At 31.6% G+C, this 16,949-nt stretch overlaps 1 protein-coding gene across 1 annotated transcript; it reads right to left on the bottom strand.

Annotated features, from left to right (window-relative positions):
• Positions 1–1,275: 1,275 nt before the first annotated feature.
• LOC114180764 (autophagy-related protein 9) lies at positions 1,276–8,700 on the bottom strand. Its single transcript, XM_028067057.2, has 10 exons — positions 8,477–8,700; positions 6,157–6,810; positions 5,752–6,072; positions 5,067–5,289; positions 4,110–4,289; positions 3,819–4,025; positions 3,615–3,692; positions 3,470–3,540; positions 3,200–3,310; positions 1,276–2,373 (listed from the first exon to the last, which is right to left on the bottom strand). Exons 2-10 carry the CDS (start codon positions 6,729–6,731, stop codon positions 1,560–1,562), a joined length of 2,580 nt encoding a protein of 859 aa, XP_027922858.2. The 5' UTR covers positions 6,732–6,810; positions 8,477–8,700; the 3' UTR covers positions 1,276–1,559.
• Between the last annotated feature and the right edge of the window lie 8,249 nt (positions 8,701–16,949).

Genomic DNA, 16,949 nt, shown 5'->3' with positions numbered 1-16,949 from the left:
TCATAACATACAAGACTTATTATGATTGTATTCCGCCCAAAATCTTACATTAACACTTTCGTATTAGTGTATAAATATAATTTTTATTTAAACTTACTATATTAAATATCCTCAATAAGTACGAATAAACATACACATTCTTTTGGGTATTTTTTTTTCCGAATAAATGCTCGTTTCAAAATCCATTAATATATAATTATCTTTTTTGTTGTGCTTTTTAGGCATCCAAATTTAATTTTGACCCTTGTTTTTTATTTAAAATATCAAACAATTACTATTAATATATAAATATCAAATAAATATCAAACAACCCGTAATGAGCTAACCTGTGTGACCCGAATTGGTTCACTTTGACATCCTTATGATTTGTTTATAGTAGGAGGATATTTAGTAAATAACTAAATTTTGTAAAATAATGCGAAACTAATATCTAACGAGACTAATTTAATTTTCTTTTCTAACTCTCTTAATTACTCTCATAAATAAACAGATGTTAGAAAATTAAAACTGTATAATGTCTTGATATGCTTCTTACGTGTTTGATTCCCCACCTGTGAGTCAGTAGCCAGAAATGTGGATAAAAATTGCAAACACTAAATTTTAAATTGAGTGAGACGTGGACCAAAAGTTTTCACACTTATGGCCAATGTGGTCTCTTCAAAAGATAAATATTTTAGTATATATAATATACAAATTTATAACTTTAATCATTATAACGTAATATTGATTTCATTTACACTATTTTTCTTCATAAAGTTTTAGTTTTATATTTTGTGATTGACTCATTTATTAAAAGCTTTATGTAATGGGCCCATGAAATTACTAGCTCCACCTTCCCAGCTCTGTGGACCACTTAAACTAAAGTCAATCTACAATGTTACAATAATCATTCGCATCCACTTGTAAATGTTTTTAAGCATAAAACAATCAATGATGACAACTATATGTTTTCTACGTATTTGCAAATTTTTGTAACATGTTTTGTAAATAAATATACGTGCAAACAAAAAAGTAATCTAAAGGCTTCTTATTAATTCAATAGTGATAAAAGACTGAAATTAAACGTGGAAAGGACGGTATGGTTAAAATATACATGTTTAAGTAAAAGCTATGTACACTAAGATGAATTAATGTAAAAATTCTCTCCCCCTTGAAATCCCTCACATTTCGAGAGGGAAGCTAAAGTTTTAAGTTCAGCAATGGAGGTTGAGAAATTTTGCCTCCCTCCTCTCCATGTCAATCTAACCAAACAATAAGTAAAAGAAAACCAAAGTATTTTTGAAAAACGAGAATTGGGTGAAAGAATTATTTGGATACTGGACATAATTAATGATTTTTTGATGATTTTGTGAACCCTACACCTAGCAAGGAAGGATCCCCAGAAGCCTTTTAGGTAATCTAGAGAGCTTCCAAAACATCAACTGAGGCTCTTTTAACAGTCCAACCTCATTCCAATGAATCTATTTACAGCAAAGAATAGACTTGGAAATCCATGCATGCAAATGCTGTTGACAACGACAAGAACCTCTTAAACAAATAACGAGGAACAGAGCTGTCACTCAAAAGCTTGCAGGTGGGGTTTCTGGAGGTCTGCTATAAATATCATCAAAATGAAGATTTATTTCCCCAGCCCCCAAGTCATCTGTGTATGTTCTAGATAATCTGTGACTATCTCTAGAGTACAAGCGTTGTTCACGATCTTCTTCCTCTGACCCTCTATCAGAAAACTTATCATAATAATTATATCTTTCCTCATTGAAATCTGGAGGCTCAAAAAAGCTTGTCTGATTCTGTCCACCCTGCTGCGCGTGACTTCTTGCCCACCAATGGCTCCTGCTACTAGGGGTCAGTTCATTATAACTCTGATCCTGAATTGAGCTTTCCCTGAAAATGGGAACGGATGTGGAAGTCACAAGATGAGATTGAGCCCAACCTCGACGATTCTCATTTGAGTATTCCTCATATCCACTTTCATTTTGTGTCATATTGGAGGGAATCCAATGCTCTCTAGAATCATGCTCTATTATTCCAAACGCTTCTGAAGGATCTTCTCTTTGATTTACGTCAGAAGATCGAGATGTATAGTACCAATCAAGGAGATAGGGATGACTGTGTTGGTTGGCTTCCATCACCCACAGAGAACCCAAGTGATTGGCAGTTAAAAAAGTACTGTATGGCATTTCCCTGGACATAAACCTGTTTCTGTCTCCAATATTGCTTCCTGTGTTGGAAATACCCCTCCACATTCTAGGAGGGGAAGCTGCATGTATGTTTCCGTGCACTGGTAACTTTTCCTCTCTGAATTTTTTAAGATTTAGCAAAAACTGTTTACCCTGTGCGCTTGGTTCCCATGATGGATAACTACTCTGAAAGCTGTAATACCAACAGAAGTTCAACAAAACAAAAATAATAATAAAATTGTTTGCCCTAAGGTAAGGGATTTCAAAAGTACTAAAGGTTTTCTGAGCTAAGTTGTCTGAGGGGCATTGTTTAATATAGACTGAAATCAAACTAGAAACATTATTTTAGCCTTGTTCCAAAAAGAGCATAAATTTTCCTTTCTTTCTCCTTTTTCTGCTTGTTAAAATTATCATCTTTTTATATATTTCACGACTTGGACGGAAGAATCATAGACCACATAAGAAGGCGAATTACAACATGGAGAATTGAGGGTTAAAAATAATGAAGCTGATAATTTCAAGGTTATGACGATGAAAAGCTTCAAACAATAAAAACTAAGATTGGAACACTGGGGAAGTTAGGTGTTGACTAGTAGGACAATCTCTGATTTTCACACCAGGATTAAGACAGTCCATACATCACTTTTACGGGAAAAAGAAAAAACAAAGGGTTCCTGTCGTTATATGAAAACAACTTTTAAAGAAAAAAATAGATACATGGATAACAAATAGAATTTTTTTCATCCTGTAGCTAAGGAACTTGGATAACACTAACTGTTTTTCAATGAATTCATTCCTTTTCCCCGCCCCCTCCCCGAGGGGGAAGTGCAAGAAAAAACATTCAACATTAGTCGTTTAAACTTCCACCAAAACTTGAAAGCAGGATAGAAGACAACAATTAAAAGAGAAGTAGTAGAACCCGAGCAATTGTCCGAAACAAAATCAATAAATAGACTATGTAACAGAAACCTATTAGACCAGTGTCCTGTGATTATGAAAGCTCAGCCAGAATAACATACCTCAGCAATGATTTCTCCATCTTCCCTTGAGAACTCCTCCGGCTACGAGGTGCATTGCAAGGGGAACCATAATGACTGTTTCCATGTTCTTGAAAATCAAAGGTGCTAAAACTGTGAAAACAGCAGGGAGATAATATAATTAATATGCTCTGACACGCATGGAAGCCACAGCACTAATGAATATATAAATAAATAAAATCATAGAAGTCCAAAAGAATGGCCAGATATAAAGGACAGACATTTAAAATATAAATATGAAAACATGCTAACCTGCAAACATGACCAACACCTTCAACATTTACAGTGAAATCAGCAATGAAAAGCAAGATGTCATCAACCCGCTGCAAAAAGAAAATAGCAAATACTTAATTCATTATACTATATATAAAGAAGGTTATCTCCAAGTAAGAATTACCTTTGGGACAATAAACAGAAGCAAGTATGGAGTGAGGAAAATTGAGGCCATCTCCTCAAGTAACATCATTCCAGTATACTGCGCCAAAAAAAAAATACAAGAGCATGCAAAGTAATATTCAAACCTATGTTATCATGCAAATAAAGAACAGATAAGGGTTGATCTATTATCATAATGAGAAAGTTTTAAACCAAGACCTTGTACCTGAAATAAGGTTGCAAACTCAACACGGACTGATTCAGTACTTTCTTTGCCACGCCATCTCTTTGGCAGATAATGAGTATGTTGGACAACCATAGACATAGCTCCTTCAGCATCTAAAACCAGAAGCTCACTCGTGATTGCAGCCCGGCTAATGGCAGTTATAGTTCCAAAAACAGCAGCATACCAAAACAAGTTCCGACCAAATATCTGCAATATTTTCCATTAAAAAGATCTTTAATAACTGTCATGAAACGATGTATAAATTATGAAAAATGAACAGAATTTCATTACATGGCCCTCTAGAAGAGACTCCTCAAGAAAAGCAATGATGATCAGAACTGCAGCAAAGCCACCCGATACAAAAGAGATGAATTTTGCAATGATAGATATGATTGGTGCAGGAAATTGCTTGAGATAATCAGATGCGTGTAATACACTACTATTAATCCGGTGCCTGAAGAGATGGTCCACCTACACCAAATTTTTATCAATAAGCTCTAGCATAGAAGTAAAATGATAACTAGGTAGGCATCACTTTCAGCCTATCAACAGATGATATTCAAACCACTTCCGAACAATAAATTCATTTACTACAAAGAGAACAAGAAAACGCACCCATCATCAAAATTCAAACACAGGTAACTTTCAAAACTTATAGATTACTTCTATATAATAGGTTCTCTTTAAACAACACGTGTTAAACAGTCATTATAATTCAGTTATAGAAACAGAAAACTGTTTTTGTTAGTCCACAATTAATAGAGAATTAGACCTCAAAAAATATACGAAGATAAAAAAGCTAATGACTATTGACTAGAATAATATCTATCACCATTCCATGAATGTTAAAAAGAGGATTACAGTGACAAGTATTTACAGTTTGAGAAATAGGAATAATAAATCAGTAGTGTGCTTAAGCGGTCACTCATAACCATTAATCATACCATTAACCAGTTACATCAAATTGATTACTCCTTAACTAGAAATACCTTTATCAAGAATTCTTTTTCTTGTAATTTCCCCTTATCTTCCAATAAGGATTTTCTTGTAATTGTTTTCTTCCATGATGAAATCATTTTCAGTTACTAAATACATGACCCAGAGTCTTTCAAAGGCTTCCATGAAATAGCTTAAGCATTTAAGAGAATTGTTCTCCTTCATATAGCATCGAAGTGTTTGTGGTCCTTTCCAACACCATGAAAGCAGCAAAAGTGCAGAAAATAAAATGGAGATCAAGAATAAAAATACCTCATTGAATTCCCTAAAGATCCACCTAGACAGATTTGACCATCTTCGAGATGATGCGGTGCTAGGGTGATTATAAAATTGCTCAGCATGTCTCAGAAAGAGATACACCAGCATGAATATGACAAGAAATGGAGAGAGTAAAAGCATTGCAAACCCAACAACCATGAGCCTTCTTTGTAATGTCTTCGGATTTGACACAAAATCCCTTCTGACACAAAAGTTTCTACAGCAAGTTTGAGTTCAAAAAGGAGAACATAAATATTAGAAAGCGTATACTATAATCACATTGTCATATGAACTGCCTAACTGATTATCATATAAGTAAATCTAAAGGCAATAATGTCATATACAAATACAAACACAAAATACAAAAAAGAAAAATGAGAAAAACAACCAAATGCTAGCAGCTATGAAGTTTCAAGAACAATGCCCAGAATAACACCACAAGTATCCCGTAAGAGCCACCAAAATATATAGATATCAAAATCATAACCCTCTACAAGGCAACTAAATGATCATTCAATCCTTCCAACCAACAAATCATTTCTTGAAAATGGTCTACACAAAAAATTTGATGATTACACAGTAGAAGATAAGAATGTATACACATATGAACAGATTAAAGGATTAAATAGTAGAACCTTTATTGTACAACAAAAAGGCATGTGTATACTAGTTGACATACCGATCAAACATGCTCTGCAGGATGCACCAATTCAAAGTCCACTCAAGGGTCTTGGTTAGTATTACACGATTCTGTGTTCCACTAGAACCAGATGTCATTGTAGGACCAGCACCTGGAAACCACGGTGAAATAGGGAAAGCTAGCACACCCTTGTTGAGCATTCCAATTAAGTAGTTTTCCTTCCGCATCAACCGCATGACAATGTCATGGGCAGAAAGATCTTTTACCACACAAAGTTGCTGAGACCTTTGTAGCAGAACAACTTTTTCAAGAATTGTAGCCCATGGCATGGTTTGAATTTCATTGTCAGTGACATGGAGACTGCAAGAAAATCATGGTAAGATACGGAAAAAACTATCAACCATTTGCTTCAATGCATTTTAACTGTTTATCATTCACACTCACCTATTGTGGTAAAAATGCCGGATTTCAAGAGTATCCTTTAGTTGTGCAAAGAATCTCAAGAAGCAAAAAATCCAATAGATAGAGAATAATCCTAAGTATCCAACAATAATAGCTTTGGTAATTGTTAGTGGGGTTAAGGGGTGTTGATGAAGAGCTTCTTTAGCAAGATCACAGGGCTTAATTCCAGATTCAACTGCATCCATCCCACACTTTGCATTACGGAGTCCATTCCAATCAACATGTAATAAAAAAAATCCTGAAAAACATATGGTGAACCCTAGACTTAGAAGCTCAACAATCCATTTTATAATGATGCACCAAAGCCCTTTCTCACAGTAATAGCTGTAAAGCCTTTCAAAGAAGAGATCCAAATCGGAGATTGGTTCTACATTTAGGCTGTCACCATTAAGAAGCCCTGAAGGGCTCTCGCTGCCCGGACTAGGAACCTTTCCATAATCAGACAATTCAATCTCTGGCTGATCTTCGTGAAGTAAACCTGCTGTCAGAGATGATGCACCTGGTTGTTTCCATTTGAATATACTAAATGCACTGGCACCCCTTGGCCTGCTAAACATTGTTTACTGACACTGATAGTAAGCATAAACAGCCAGTCCATGCCCAAATTACCAAAATGGTTATGACATCGACAATGGCCTACATATCCAACAGAATAAATATAAGAATATTTCAAAGGTTAGCATAAAAGAGATCTTAGGATAAGCCATTCACTTGCCATCCTATAGCCCACCTACCTCAACAACAGAAGAATAGGAGAAGAAAAAGCATGAAGCACCAGTTAAATACAGTCAACTCAAAAAGGTCAACCAACCACCTCAACAACAGAAAAATAAAAGAGAAAAGTATGAAACACCAGTCAAATACAGTCAAATACAGTCAACACAACAACGCCTTACATCATATGTCAGACAGAGTTGGCAACACAGAAAAAATTGCCAGTGGTATCCAGTTGAAGACTCCTACCAATGAACAAAACCAGCATAGCTGTTCATTCATGATCATTCTGAGCATCAATATTTCCAAAATGATTTGAAGGGGTAGAAGCACCCAAATCATTATCCTAAGAAATCAGTACCAAACAACTTTCCAGAATCATGTAAAAAAAGGTTATGAGAGAAAGCAACAGGTAATCCTCACTCCTCAGTGTTTAATAAGAATCAAATTAAAATGTTGGTGTCGGTTTAGAATAATCTAAAAGGCCAACAATCATAACCTAGGCAAGATTAATATGAGTCAATTGAATGGCATGCCATACTCTCAACAATATTTTGTTCTAAAAAGTTTTCTTTCTTAGATTTCATGTCAGCTACAACTACTACTACTAGAACCTTGTATTTATCTACCTAAAAGCACTAGTCCAACACTAATGGAAGATTATTTGTTGGCTGCAACTTGCAACCGCTAAACAGTACAAACAGCATTTATTTGCTGCAAGAAACATTTCCTTTCACTAAAAGTACCTCTAGCTGTATGAGAATTCCTAATTGCAGTTAATAAACTGATATACAAATTGGTTTCCATTTACACTAACCATCTGCAGACTATTTTAACTTTAGGCTGCAAAATGAAATCATAAAATCACCATTGTACTTAGTATCCCAACCGCCACCTATTTCATTCCAGTGTACTTCACCCCATCCCCCAAAAAAAAATTAGTTTTACATCCCCTTTTACCTGCTACAAATCTAAACATGAAATTAACTTTAATTTTATTCTCCTCATTAACCACCAAACTATATATATACAGCAAGCCAAACCTCACACCAATGACAGCCCTCCCTTTTGACCATGCCCATGCTAACCCCACCACAGAGACCATGACCAACAAGCTCAATACCCATATAACATTCAAAAAAACGAGAGGGGTTCCCTTTGTTACATTCTGAAAGACGCTAAAAAAGGAACGACCTTTCCTGTTTGTACATAAATCAAAAATCAAGAACAGGTAGCCACAGACCCTACAAAACTTCAACTGACCAATTAGCATTAAAATACAACAGCATTGCAAGACACTCTGAGCGGAAAACAAGACCGATCACCATAGCATGATTGCTTAATCGACACGTGTAACGAAACATGTCAAAAACGAACCTTTGCAGCAAAAATCCAGGAAACGGAAACTATATTAATTAATACAATTCGGAGCCACAGAAACTCGTCGTTTGTTGGTCCTAACAAACACCGAAACCATCCATACCATATACACCGATTAAATGATAGAATAAAGCATGGGAGTATTAAACAAAGCGAAAAAACAAAGAAAAAAAATAAAAATTGAAAAGAAACAGGCAAAGGGACGTACCTTGAACTGAGCCGAGAAGGTGGAACGAGTAGATAACGAAACGGTAAGGTAGGAATCGAGTAAAGCAATGGAATTTGGGGAAAATAAAGTGAGAGGTGAAGAATTTGAAGGAGACAGAACCTGGGAGAAGAACGCAAAGAGAAAAGAGAAAGGGTTTTTCCTTTTTTTTTTTTTTCTTTCGTCGTTGTAGTTGCGTGGAAGAAGATGAAATTACAGTGATGATAAAGAAAATAATTATATATATTAATATTAATAATTTTTTTTTTTCAAGTTTGTATTGTATTCGTGTCCCCTTGTTTTCTTTTCTTTTTCCTTAGCAATACTGGAAGATTTTCTATTAGTAATCAGTAACGCCGTGTTTGGCTCTCCTCTCTGAATCACTTTTGATTCCTTCCCCCGTAAGTTACATATTCAACAAATCTTCAATGTTGTTGGAATTCAAAAATCACGGTGATATCTTTTATTTTATTTATCTCTCTATATTACAGAAAAAATTGTTTAAAACGGGGTAATTTGAAAGGCTTTAAAATTAATTTAAAACAGTTCAAATAAAAAAAAAATTAGAAAATAAAATATTACAATCTAAAGATTTATCTGTTATTTCTCATAGACTTTTTTTTTAAGCAACACAGTTTTGTTTTGTTAAAAAATTTAATTTGACTCTAAGCTTATAAATGAAAATCTTCAAATAGGTAACAAAAGTTTAATTTGGAAAAGTTTCCAATTATCAGACATGAAGATGCTCTCAAATAAATAGTTTGTTACATAATTTTAAAACTAGTATTTACATATTTGATTTCTAATATGATAAAAATTGATAGTTTTAATAAAATAATTTAATTCTATTCATTTTATTTAAACTTTGTTTGCTAAAATAATTAAACACATGTTTAACTTTTAGTACCTAATATTTTTGTTTATTAAAAAAATAAAATTAATAGATGATTATCTTAAAAATTATTAGTAGTTTTTATAACTTTTTTTTTCTTTAGTATTCACATAACAATAACTAAAGATTTTATATATATATTGTAAAGTCATTGTTTACCCGAAATGAATTGATTCATCAGTCTCCAATTATTTTGGATTAGGTGTGGCCCTACAATGCCACGAAGGTGCACCGTTGCATCGTTACATTTCTCTTTTCTGAATACATTTTAATAAGTTTTTGTTGTGTTTTCCAAACAGAACAGAGACAAAATAGTGAAATTAGAAACTGTTCAACCCATTCAAACTGAATTTCTAAGTTTGTTTGTAGCAGGCCACAAGAGAATCTCATTTATTTCTCTCTTCTTCTTTTTTTCTTTTACATTTTTTTATAAAAAAAAATTAAGATATTATATTCAATCTAAAATCACTAAGATAATAAACTTATAAATTTATATATATTATTTACTTTTATAAGACTTTTAATTTATCTTAAATTTATAACATTTTGACATATGTTATTTTTTGATGATGTTGAAGATGTTTCTAACAAGCCAAATCTGGTCCATTATTGCCAAATTGTGTTCTGTATGACGTTAGTAGTAGGAAAATTCATGAGTCTTCACAAGCATTGGAACGTAGTTAAGTGATTGGATTTTGTAACAATAATAAGACACTAAGTTTAGTTTCGTAAACTTAATATCCATAACGAGGTACAGAACAATTTTTTTGTCTCCATTCATGAATGATGCTTCTTTTATCTATTTAGTTAGCAAAATTATGTGTATTAATATTGAGTGAAAATAGAGGTCGTACCGTAAAACACTAATGAAAAATTTTGTTTTCCACCATTCATTTACATTTCGAATATGTTTAATAAGTCTAAAACCTTAAATTATAAATTAATTACTAATCTATTTACCTAATTTATACATTAATTTTACCAAACTGTACGATAAATATTTAAAATAACTTATTTTAATAGTTAGTTTATAAAATTAAAGTTACTTTAATTTGTTTTTTTTAATTCATAACTTTTTTTTTATTATTTGTTATATTTTGATAAATTGTATTATTTTTATTTTTTATCCATTTTAATTTTATGAAACTATTTTTCGCATTTTTTTTCTTGTTTGCAATTCTAATTAAAAAGTATTATTATATAATCATATTTTTTCTTAAGAATACAAATTTCATTTACATAATTTATAACGATATATAAATAGATATTCTCTTTTGTATTCACCTTTCATATTTCTACTTTTATCCTTAATTATTATTTTAAAAATTAATTATTTTATAAATAATTTATCTTTAATCATTATTCTGAAAAACTCTTTTTAATACCTCTTTTATCTTTAAAATTATTTTAAAAACCTCTTTTATATATACTTTTTATTTTTTTAATTAATATCTAATAATTATTTTAAAAATTTATTATATATTTTTTATTAATCTTAACTCAAATCTTTATAAAAATTAAAAAATACAAACACATATCAGCATGAGCCAGTAAAATTTAATAAGAATACAAATGTGGGGTGCAGGAAGAAGCGCCGTTTATTTATTACAAGAATAGGTTTTTTGGCCCACTAAAACAATATAGGTCAGAAATACGAATGATCCAAATAATTCTCTCTTTCGTTGCCACCAGCACAATATTTCTACATTTGTTTCGTTTTTTTCCTAAATGACCAGAATCAAAGCGAAGATTTTGCAGACAAATTATTTTTTCTTTTAAGAAGTGTGGTAGAAAATATTTCTTTGGAATCCTGAAGAAAAAACAAAATATAAGTGTTTTTTTGTCAGTAGGTAAATTTGTGAATCATCAAGGGCTAAACACAAGGTAAGAAATTTGTTGGTCTCACTAAGTTAGCATTTCTTTAAAATAAATACACATTTACATCATTCAATTGTTAAAGTCGCCCTTTTGTCACTATACAAGTTTCAAAATTACCAATGAATCTCATTACAATTCTAGTCAATAACATTTACATTTGCGTACAATCCACGCAATATTAAAATTAAAATTTTAGGAGTTTCCACACTTCACCTCCTATATATTGTAATTTAAAACATTAAAAAAACATTAAAGGTGAAAAAAAAAAGACTAAACTAAAAAAAATAGTTTAAAAATACATCTGGAATACAATAATTTATTTTTAAATATAAAACATTGCTAAAAAATACATATAAAATAGAGTAAACAAAAAAAATTATAGATAGAAATAAGTGTCTTATATATTGTCATATCTTAATTTTTTCAAGAAAAAAAATGTTAAAAAACTAACAACGTATATATTTTTTTAACACGTTATTATCATGGTTATATTATTTAAACAATGTAATCAATTATAATTTCTATAATAAAATCACACTGATATAGTGTATTAAAAGTTACAGCAAAGTGATTATAAATTGATTTTAATTTAATAAGATTGAAAGAAGTTGCGTTAGAGATTGTATTGCTATGACATTGTGCATTGCCTAAGAATAACTTTGTCCTGATTATCACTAATCCTTTACAGATAATGCTCAGTGGTGTCTTATATATGTGTGGGATTGTGGTGGATTTGTTACTAAGCATATATTTTGATAAACATGACATGATGTTATCGGAATCTACGAACAACTTTGAGAAGAATAAAAAAGGGTCCTTGAAATTCTCAGCATGTGTATAAATAAGAAGATTGCAGCATAGTGGTGGTAAGGGGAAAAGGATCGATGAAGGTTCAGGAATTCAGAACTCCACAGCACCCATCTTTGGGAACAAATAACTGGGGTGGTGCGTCTCCTTTGCTTGCAAGAGAGGTGCCCAAGGAATCTCTTGAACAAAAGTATTCAAGACTCAACACTGTTCGAACTCGAGATGAGATATTTCCAGCTCATTATGTCAGTGAGATCAACACCATCGATGAGAATGAGCCAAGTGGGAAGAGAAGGAACAAACGCATCAAAGTTCTATTTAAAATGATATTCGTGAGGAAGGAGAAGAACACGATTAGGTTGGGTTCTCGTTTGAAGAAGAGAATAAGGATACCTAGACTTGATCCTAAAACTAGGTGGCCTCAAGGTTGGTGTTGATAGTTTCCATTTGTTCGGTTTATCGAGAGATGATCAACACGAAGATACAACACTACGGATATATGAATTTGATTTACACATAAAAAATTCACATTATTTTGAATCTAAAATTTTAAGATAATGAATTTATGAACTTTCTTCGTCTTTATCCGGTGTTTAACTTTCTTATTTTTACTTAATGTGAAAATGAGATTTACTTGAATTTTCAACAATTTCCTCTTCACGTGTAAGTTTAAGTTCCAACACCATCAAACTCACTTGTATTATCAAGTTCAAACTCTCTGTTAACTTTTTGTTGTAATTTTAATATATTTTTAAATTATATTGATTCTGATATACTAAAAATATTTACTATATCAAAATCAATATATATTTTGAAAATATGATAAAAAATGGTCTAATGATATTTTTATCTTATGTTTGTTACAATAATTTAGGATTTCTTTTTTTAACTTAAGGTGATCCTTATATCTTTTAGTAATATTTAATGCAGTGTCCTTCATTAAATTAATATTAATATAATTTAAAAAATAATGACATGATATTGTCTACTACAATCACCTACTCTTTTTTTTTTTGTGTATATTGTATATTCTTAAAAACAAAATGGAAAAAATAAAATTAATGTTGATATAATGGAATATCACACTAAATTTTTTTAATATATATATATATAGAGAGAACTACATTGAGTTAAAGATAAATATAAATAGACAAAAATCATTAAATTATTGTATTACTATGAATATTGAGAGAAAAATGTTATTAAACCTAAATAAATGACACCAACTATAGAGAATATAAATTTATTATCTTCCTCGCCATTTTAAAACTTGAAAATCTCTATCTTTTTTATTTTTCATTTTATCCCATCATAACATACTGACTTGTATATTGTGCATGCACGGGCAATGTTTCTTGTATTTTTAGTTAAAGAAAAATTCTCCCTTCAAATGTTGATATTGTCATGTGTTTTGAAATGTGCTTAATTCAATCTTAAAAAATAAGTTTAATGTAAAATATTTTGAAGCGATTGTAATTAAATAAGCTAGTTATTCAAAGTTTCTTTTTTATTTTTTCTCTCTAACAACTTATATTGTAACAACTAAGCAAATTTGGGATTTATAAGACGAGACGATGTATTAAATACATGTATTATTAACTTTAGAATTTCTCTATTTCATTTTAAGAAGTTTCAAAAGTCAATCATCAACATAAAGAACCAACTTATTAATTAATGATGATGCTAAGTGTAGTTGAAAGAGAAAAATAACAATAAGAACTTACGAACTACGGATTGCATATTAATCACTCAAAAAGGCATAATACAAGTAATTATAAAAATTAATTTTGATAAAATCACATATCCGTAATCAAGTGATGCATATATAATATACGAAGCTCAACATGACACGGTTTAAACTCTCAATTATTTAAAATAATATCTTAGACAAATCCTTTCCTTGAAGAAAACGTAAAGCTGCAAAGTTTATAAGTCTTAGAAAAGTTTTCTGTAATTTTAATTAACTTTATATTTTATAAATCCATTATCATTTATTTATAAATTTATTATTGAAATATTTTTTTGTATGTGAGGAAGAAAAATTATATCTTAGACGTTTTAAGAAAAGTTTGTTGCTTATGTGCTGTAGCTATCCATTTACAAATTGAAATGATTTTTGTCGGCCATTGTGAGAAGATTGAAAATTAGTACATATCAACTTGTGCTCTTAATGGGCCACAATATAAAAGGCCAGCCCATGCCTTGTGTATTGGGTAGCACTCTAATGCCAACTTTGGTTAAATTTAATCCTAAAAATTGATAACAGTAAATGGCTATTTCTTAGAATTTATTAGTCTTAATAATATTATTTTCTTTTTTATATCTCTTTTCGAATATTTAGATATAGTATGCCATGAATTTTAAAGAACGAAATTCAATATGTTATTAGAATTTTTTTATTCTATTTATTGCAAGAACTGCCTAAACATGTTCATAGTTAATAAAGTTGAAAAATAAATAAATAAAATGATTGGTGGTGGCACCAATAGCTGAATGGTATTGTTGAGGCAGGTTTATTATTTTTGTGTCATTTCGATGTCATGGTTAGTTTCAAACCTTCCTATAACACATTACTAAAAGTCCGGAAAGTGTTTGTTCACAACCTCATACCAAATTTCAATTTACACCCACCATTTTGACTTGTTAAATTAGGAGATGTTTATGATAATTTTATTATATATATATATATATATATATATATATATATATATAATTTGTACGGATAATTAATAAATGGGAGTTTAGGGTTTAGGTTGGATTAGATGTCTATATATAGATGTCTAAATGTTTGGCACACTGATATTAGATTTAGAGACATAGTGAAACAGAAATGGGAGGAGTACAAAATACAAGCCAATGGCATGTGGGTTGTAAAAGAAAAATTCAAAAGGTTAAAACATGAATTAAAGATCTGGAACAAGGAAGTTTTTGGCTATACCGGAAAACTAAAAATCGACATAATTAGGAGAATAGGAGAGTTGGACAGTTTGGATGATGAGAGTAATTTAGATGAGAAAAGTAAGGTTGAACGTATAGAACTACTTAGTCAACTTAGGGTGTTGAATTTGAAAAACGAATCAATATTGCAACAAAAATTTAGGACTAAGTGGATTGCATATGGAGATACCAATTCTAAATTCTTCCATTCATATATCAAATGGAGATCACTCATGAATAATATCAAAGGGTTAGAAGTGTTAGGACAGTGGAGTGAGGAACCTGAAATTGTAAAGGAAGCTGTAAGGGAGTTCTATGTAAAGAGATTGACGGCAACACCAGATAGTGGAGTTAGGTTGGATAACATTCACTTCCAACAAATAACAGAGGAGGATAACAAGATGTTAATCAATGTGTTTGATGAAAATGAAATTAAAGAGGCAGTATGGGAATGTGGTAGTAACAAGAGCCCAGGCCCAGATGGATTTAACTTCAGCTTTATAAAAAAAATATTGGGATGTCATAAATAAGGAAATCATAGAATCTGTCCAAGATTTCTATAAAAATGGGATTATACCAAAGGGAAGCAATGCATCCTTCATCACCCTAGTTCCTAAAGTAGAGAACCCTATTGGATTAAATGAATACAGACCTATCTCTTTAGTAGGATGCATGTACAAGATAAATAAAAAATCCTAGCTAATAGATTGAAGAAGGTTTTATATAAAGTAATAGATGGGTCCCAATCTGTATTTATATCTTATATCAGGGAAAGGATTGCTTGATAGCATACTTGTAGCAAATGAGGTGGTGGAAGAGATCAAACGGAGAAAAAAAAGTGGGGTTATAGTGAAGATAGATTATGAGAAAGCATATGATTCAGTAAGTTGGGAGTTTCTCTATTACATGATGGAAAGATTAGGTTTTTGTAGGCAATGGATAAGTTGGATTAAGGAGTGCTTAATGTCAGCCTCTATCTCAGTCTTGGTAAATGGTAGTCCGACGAAAGAATTCAATCCATCAAGAGGACTAAGACAAGGTGACCCCATAACACCTTTCTTGTTCCTAATAGTTTCACAAGGTCTTTCTGGAATGGTAAATCAGGCTGCTAGAACACAACTCTATACATGCATAGAAGTAGGGCACAATAAAATCAAGGTTAACTTACTACAATTTGCTGATGACACTTTGTTTCTCTGTGAAGTGAATAATGATAATATTTTGGCAATTAAAAGTATGCTTAGATGTTTTGAGATGGCTTCAGGGCTTAGGGTTAACTTCCATAAAAGCAAGGTTGGGGTTTTGGGAGTACACAATAGTGTAACACAAGCATTTTCTGAAATATTGAATTGTAATACTATGGAAGTCCCATTTAAGTACTTAGGGGGAAATCCTACAAAGCAAGTCTTTTGGCAGCCAATTATCAATAAAATCCAAAAGAAGTTGTCCACATGGAAAGGGATGAACTTATCATTTGCAGGACGAATATGTCTAATAAAATCAGTGATTACAACCCTACCCCTTTACTATTTTTCCTTTTTTAAAGCCCCAAAAGGTGTGTGTAAGACTATTAGGAAATTACAAAGAAACTTTTTGTGGGGGTGGGAAAATGAAGGTAGGAAAATAGCCTGGGTTAGATGGGATGAATTATGTAAATCAAAAATGGAAGGAGGAATGGGTATAAAAGATATTGAGCTGTTCAATAAAGCTCTGTTAGCCAAATGGAAATGGAGACTAGGTAAGGAAGAGCATGATCTTTGGAAAGATATTTTGGAATCAAAATATGGATCTTGGAGAGGTCTCATTGGGAAAAGTAATCAATATATGTCTACATGGTGGAAAGACTTAAGGGAGGTATGCGGGGAAGCGGAAAAGGGGAGATGGTTTGACCAAAATGTAGAATGGAAAGTAGGCTCAGGTTCCATTATAAAGTTTTGGGAAGATACTTGGATTGGATTAGAT

This window comes from Vigna unguiculata, chromosome 1 (genome assembly GCF_037176805.1).
Source record: "Vigna unguiculata cultivar grain cowpea cultivar isolate G323 ecotype 2 chromosome 1, ASM3717680v1, whole genome shotgun sequence".
Taxonomy (NCBI): Eukaryota; Viridiplantae; Streptophyta; class Magnoliopsida; order Fabales; family Fabaceae; genus Vigna; species Vigna unguiculata.
The sequence above is the reverse complement of the archived record's forward strand: the minus strand, read 5'-3'. Positions and strand labels throughout refer to the sequence as shown.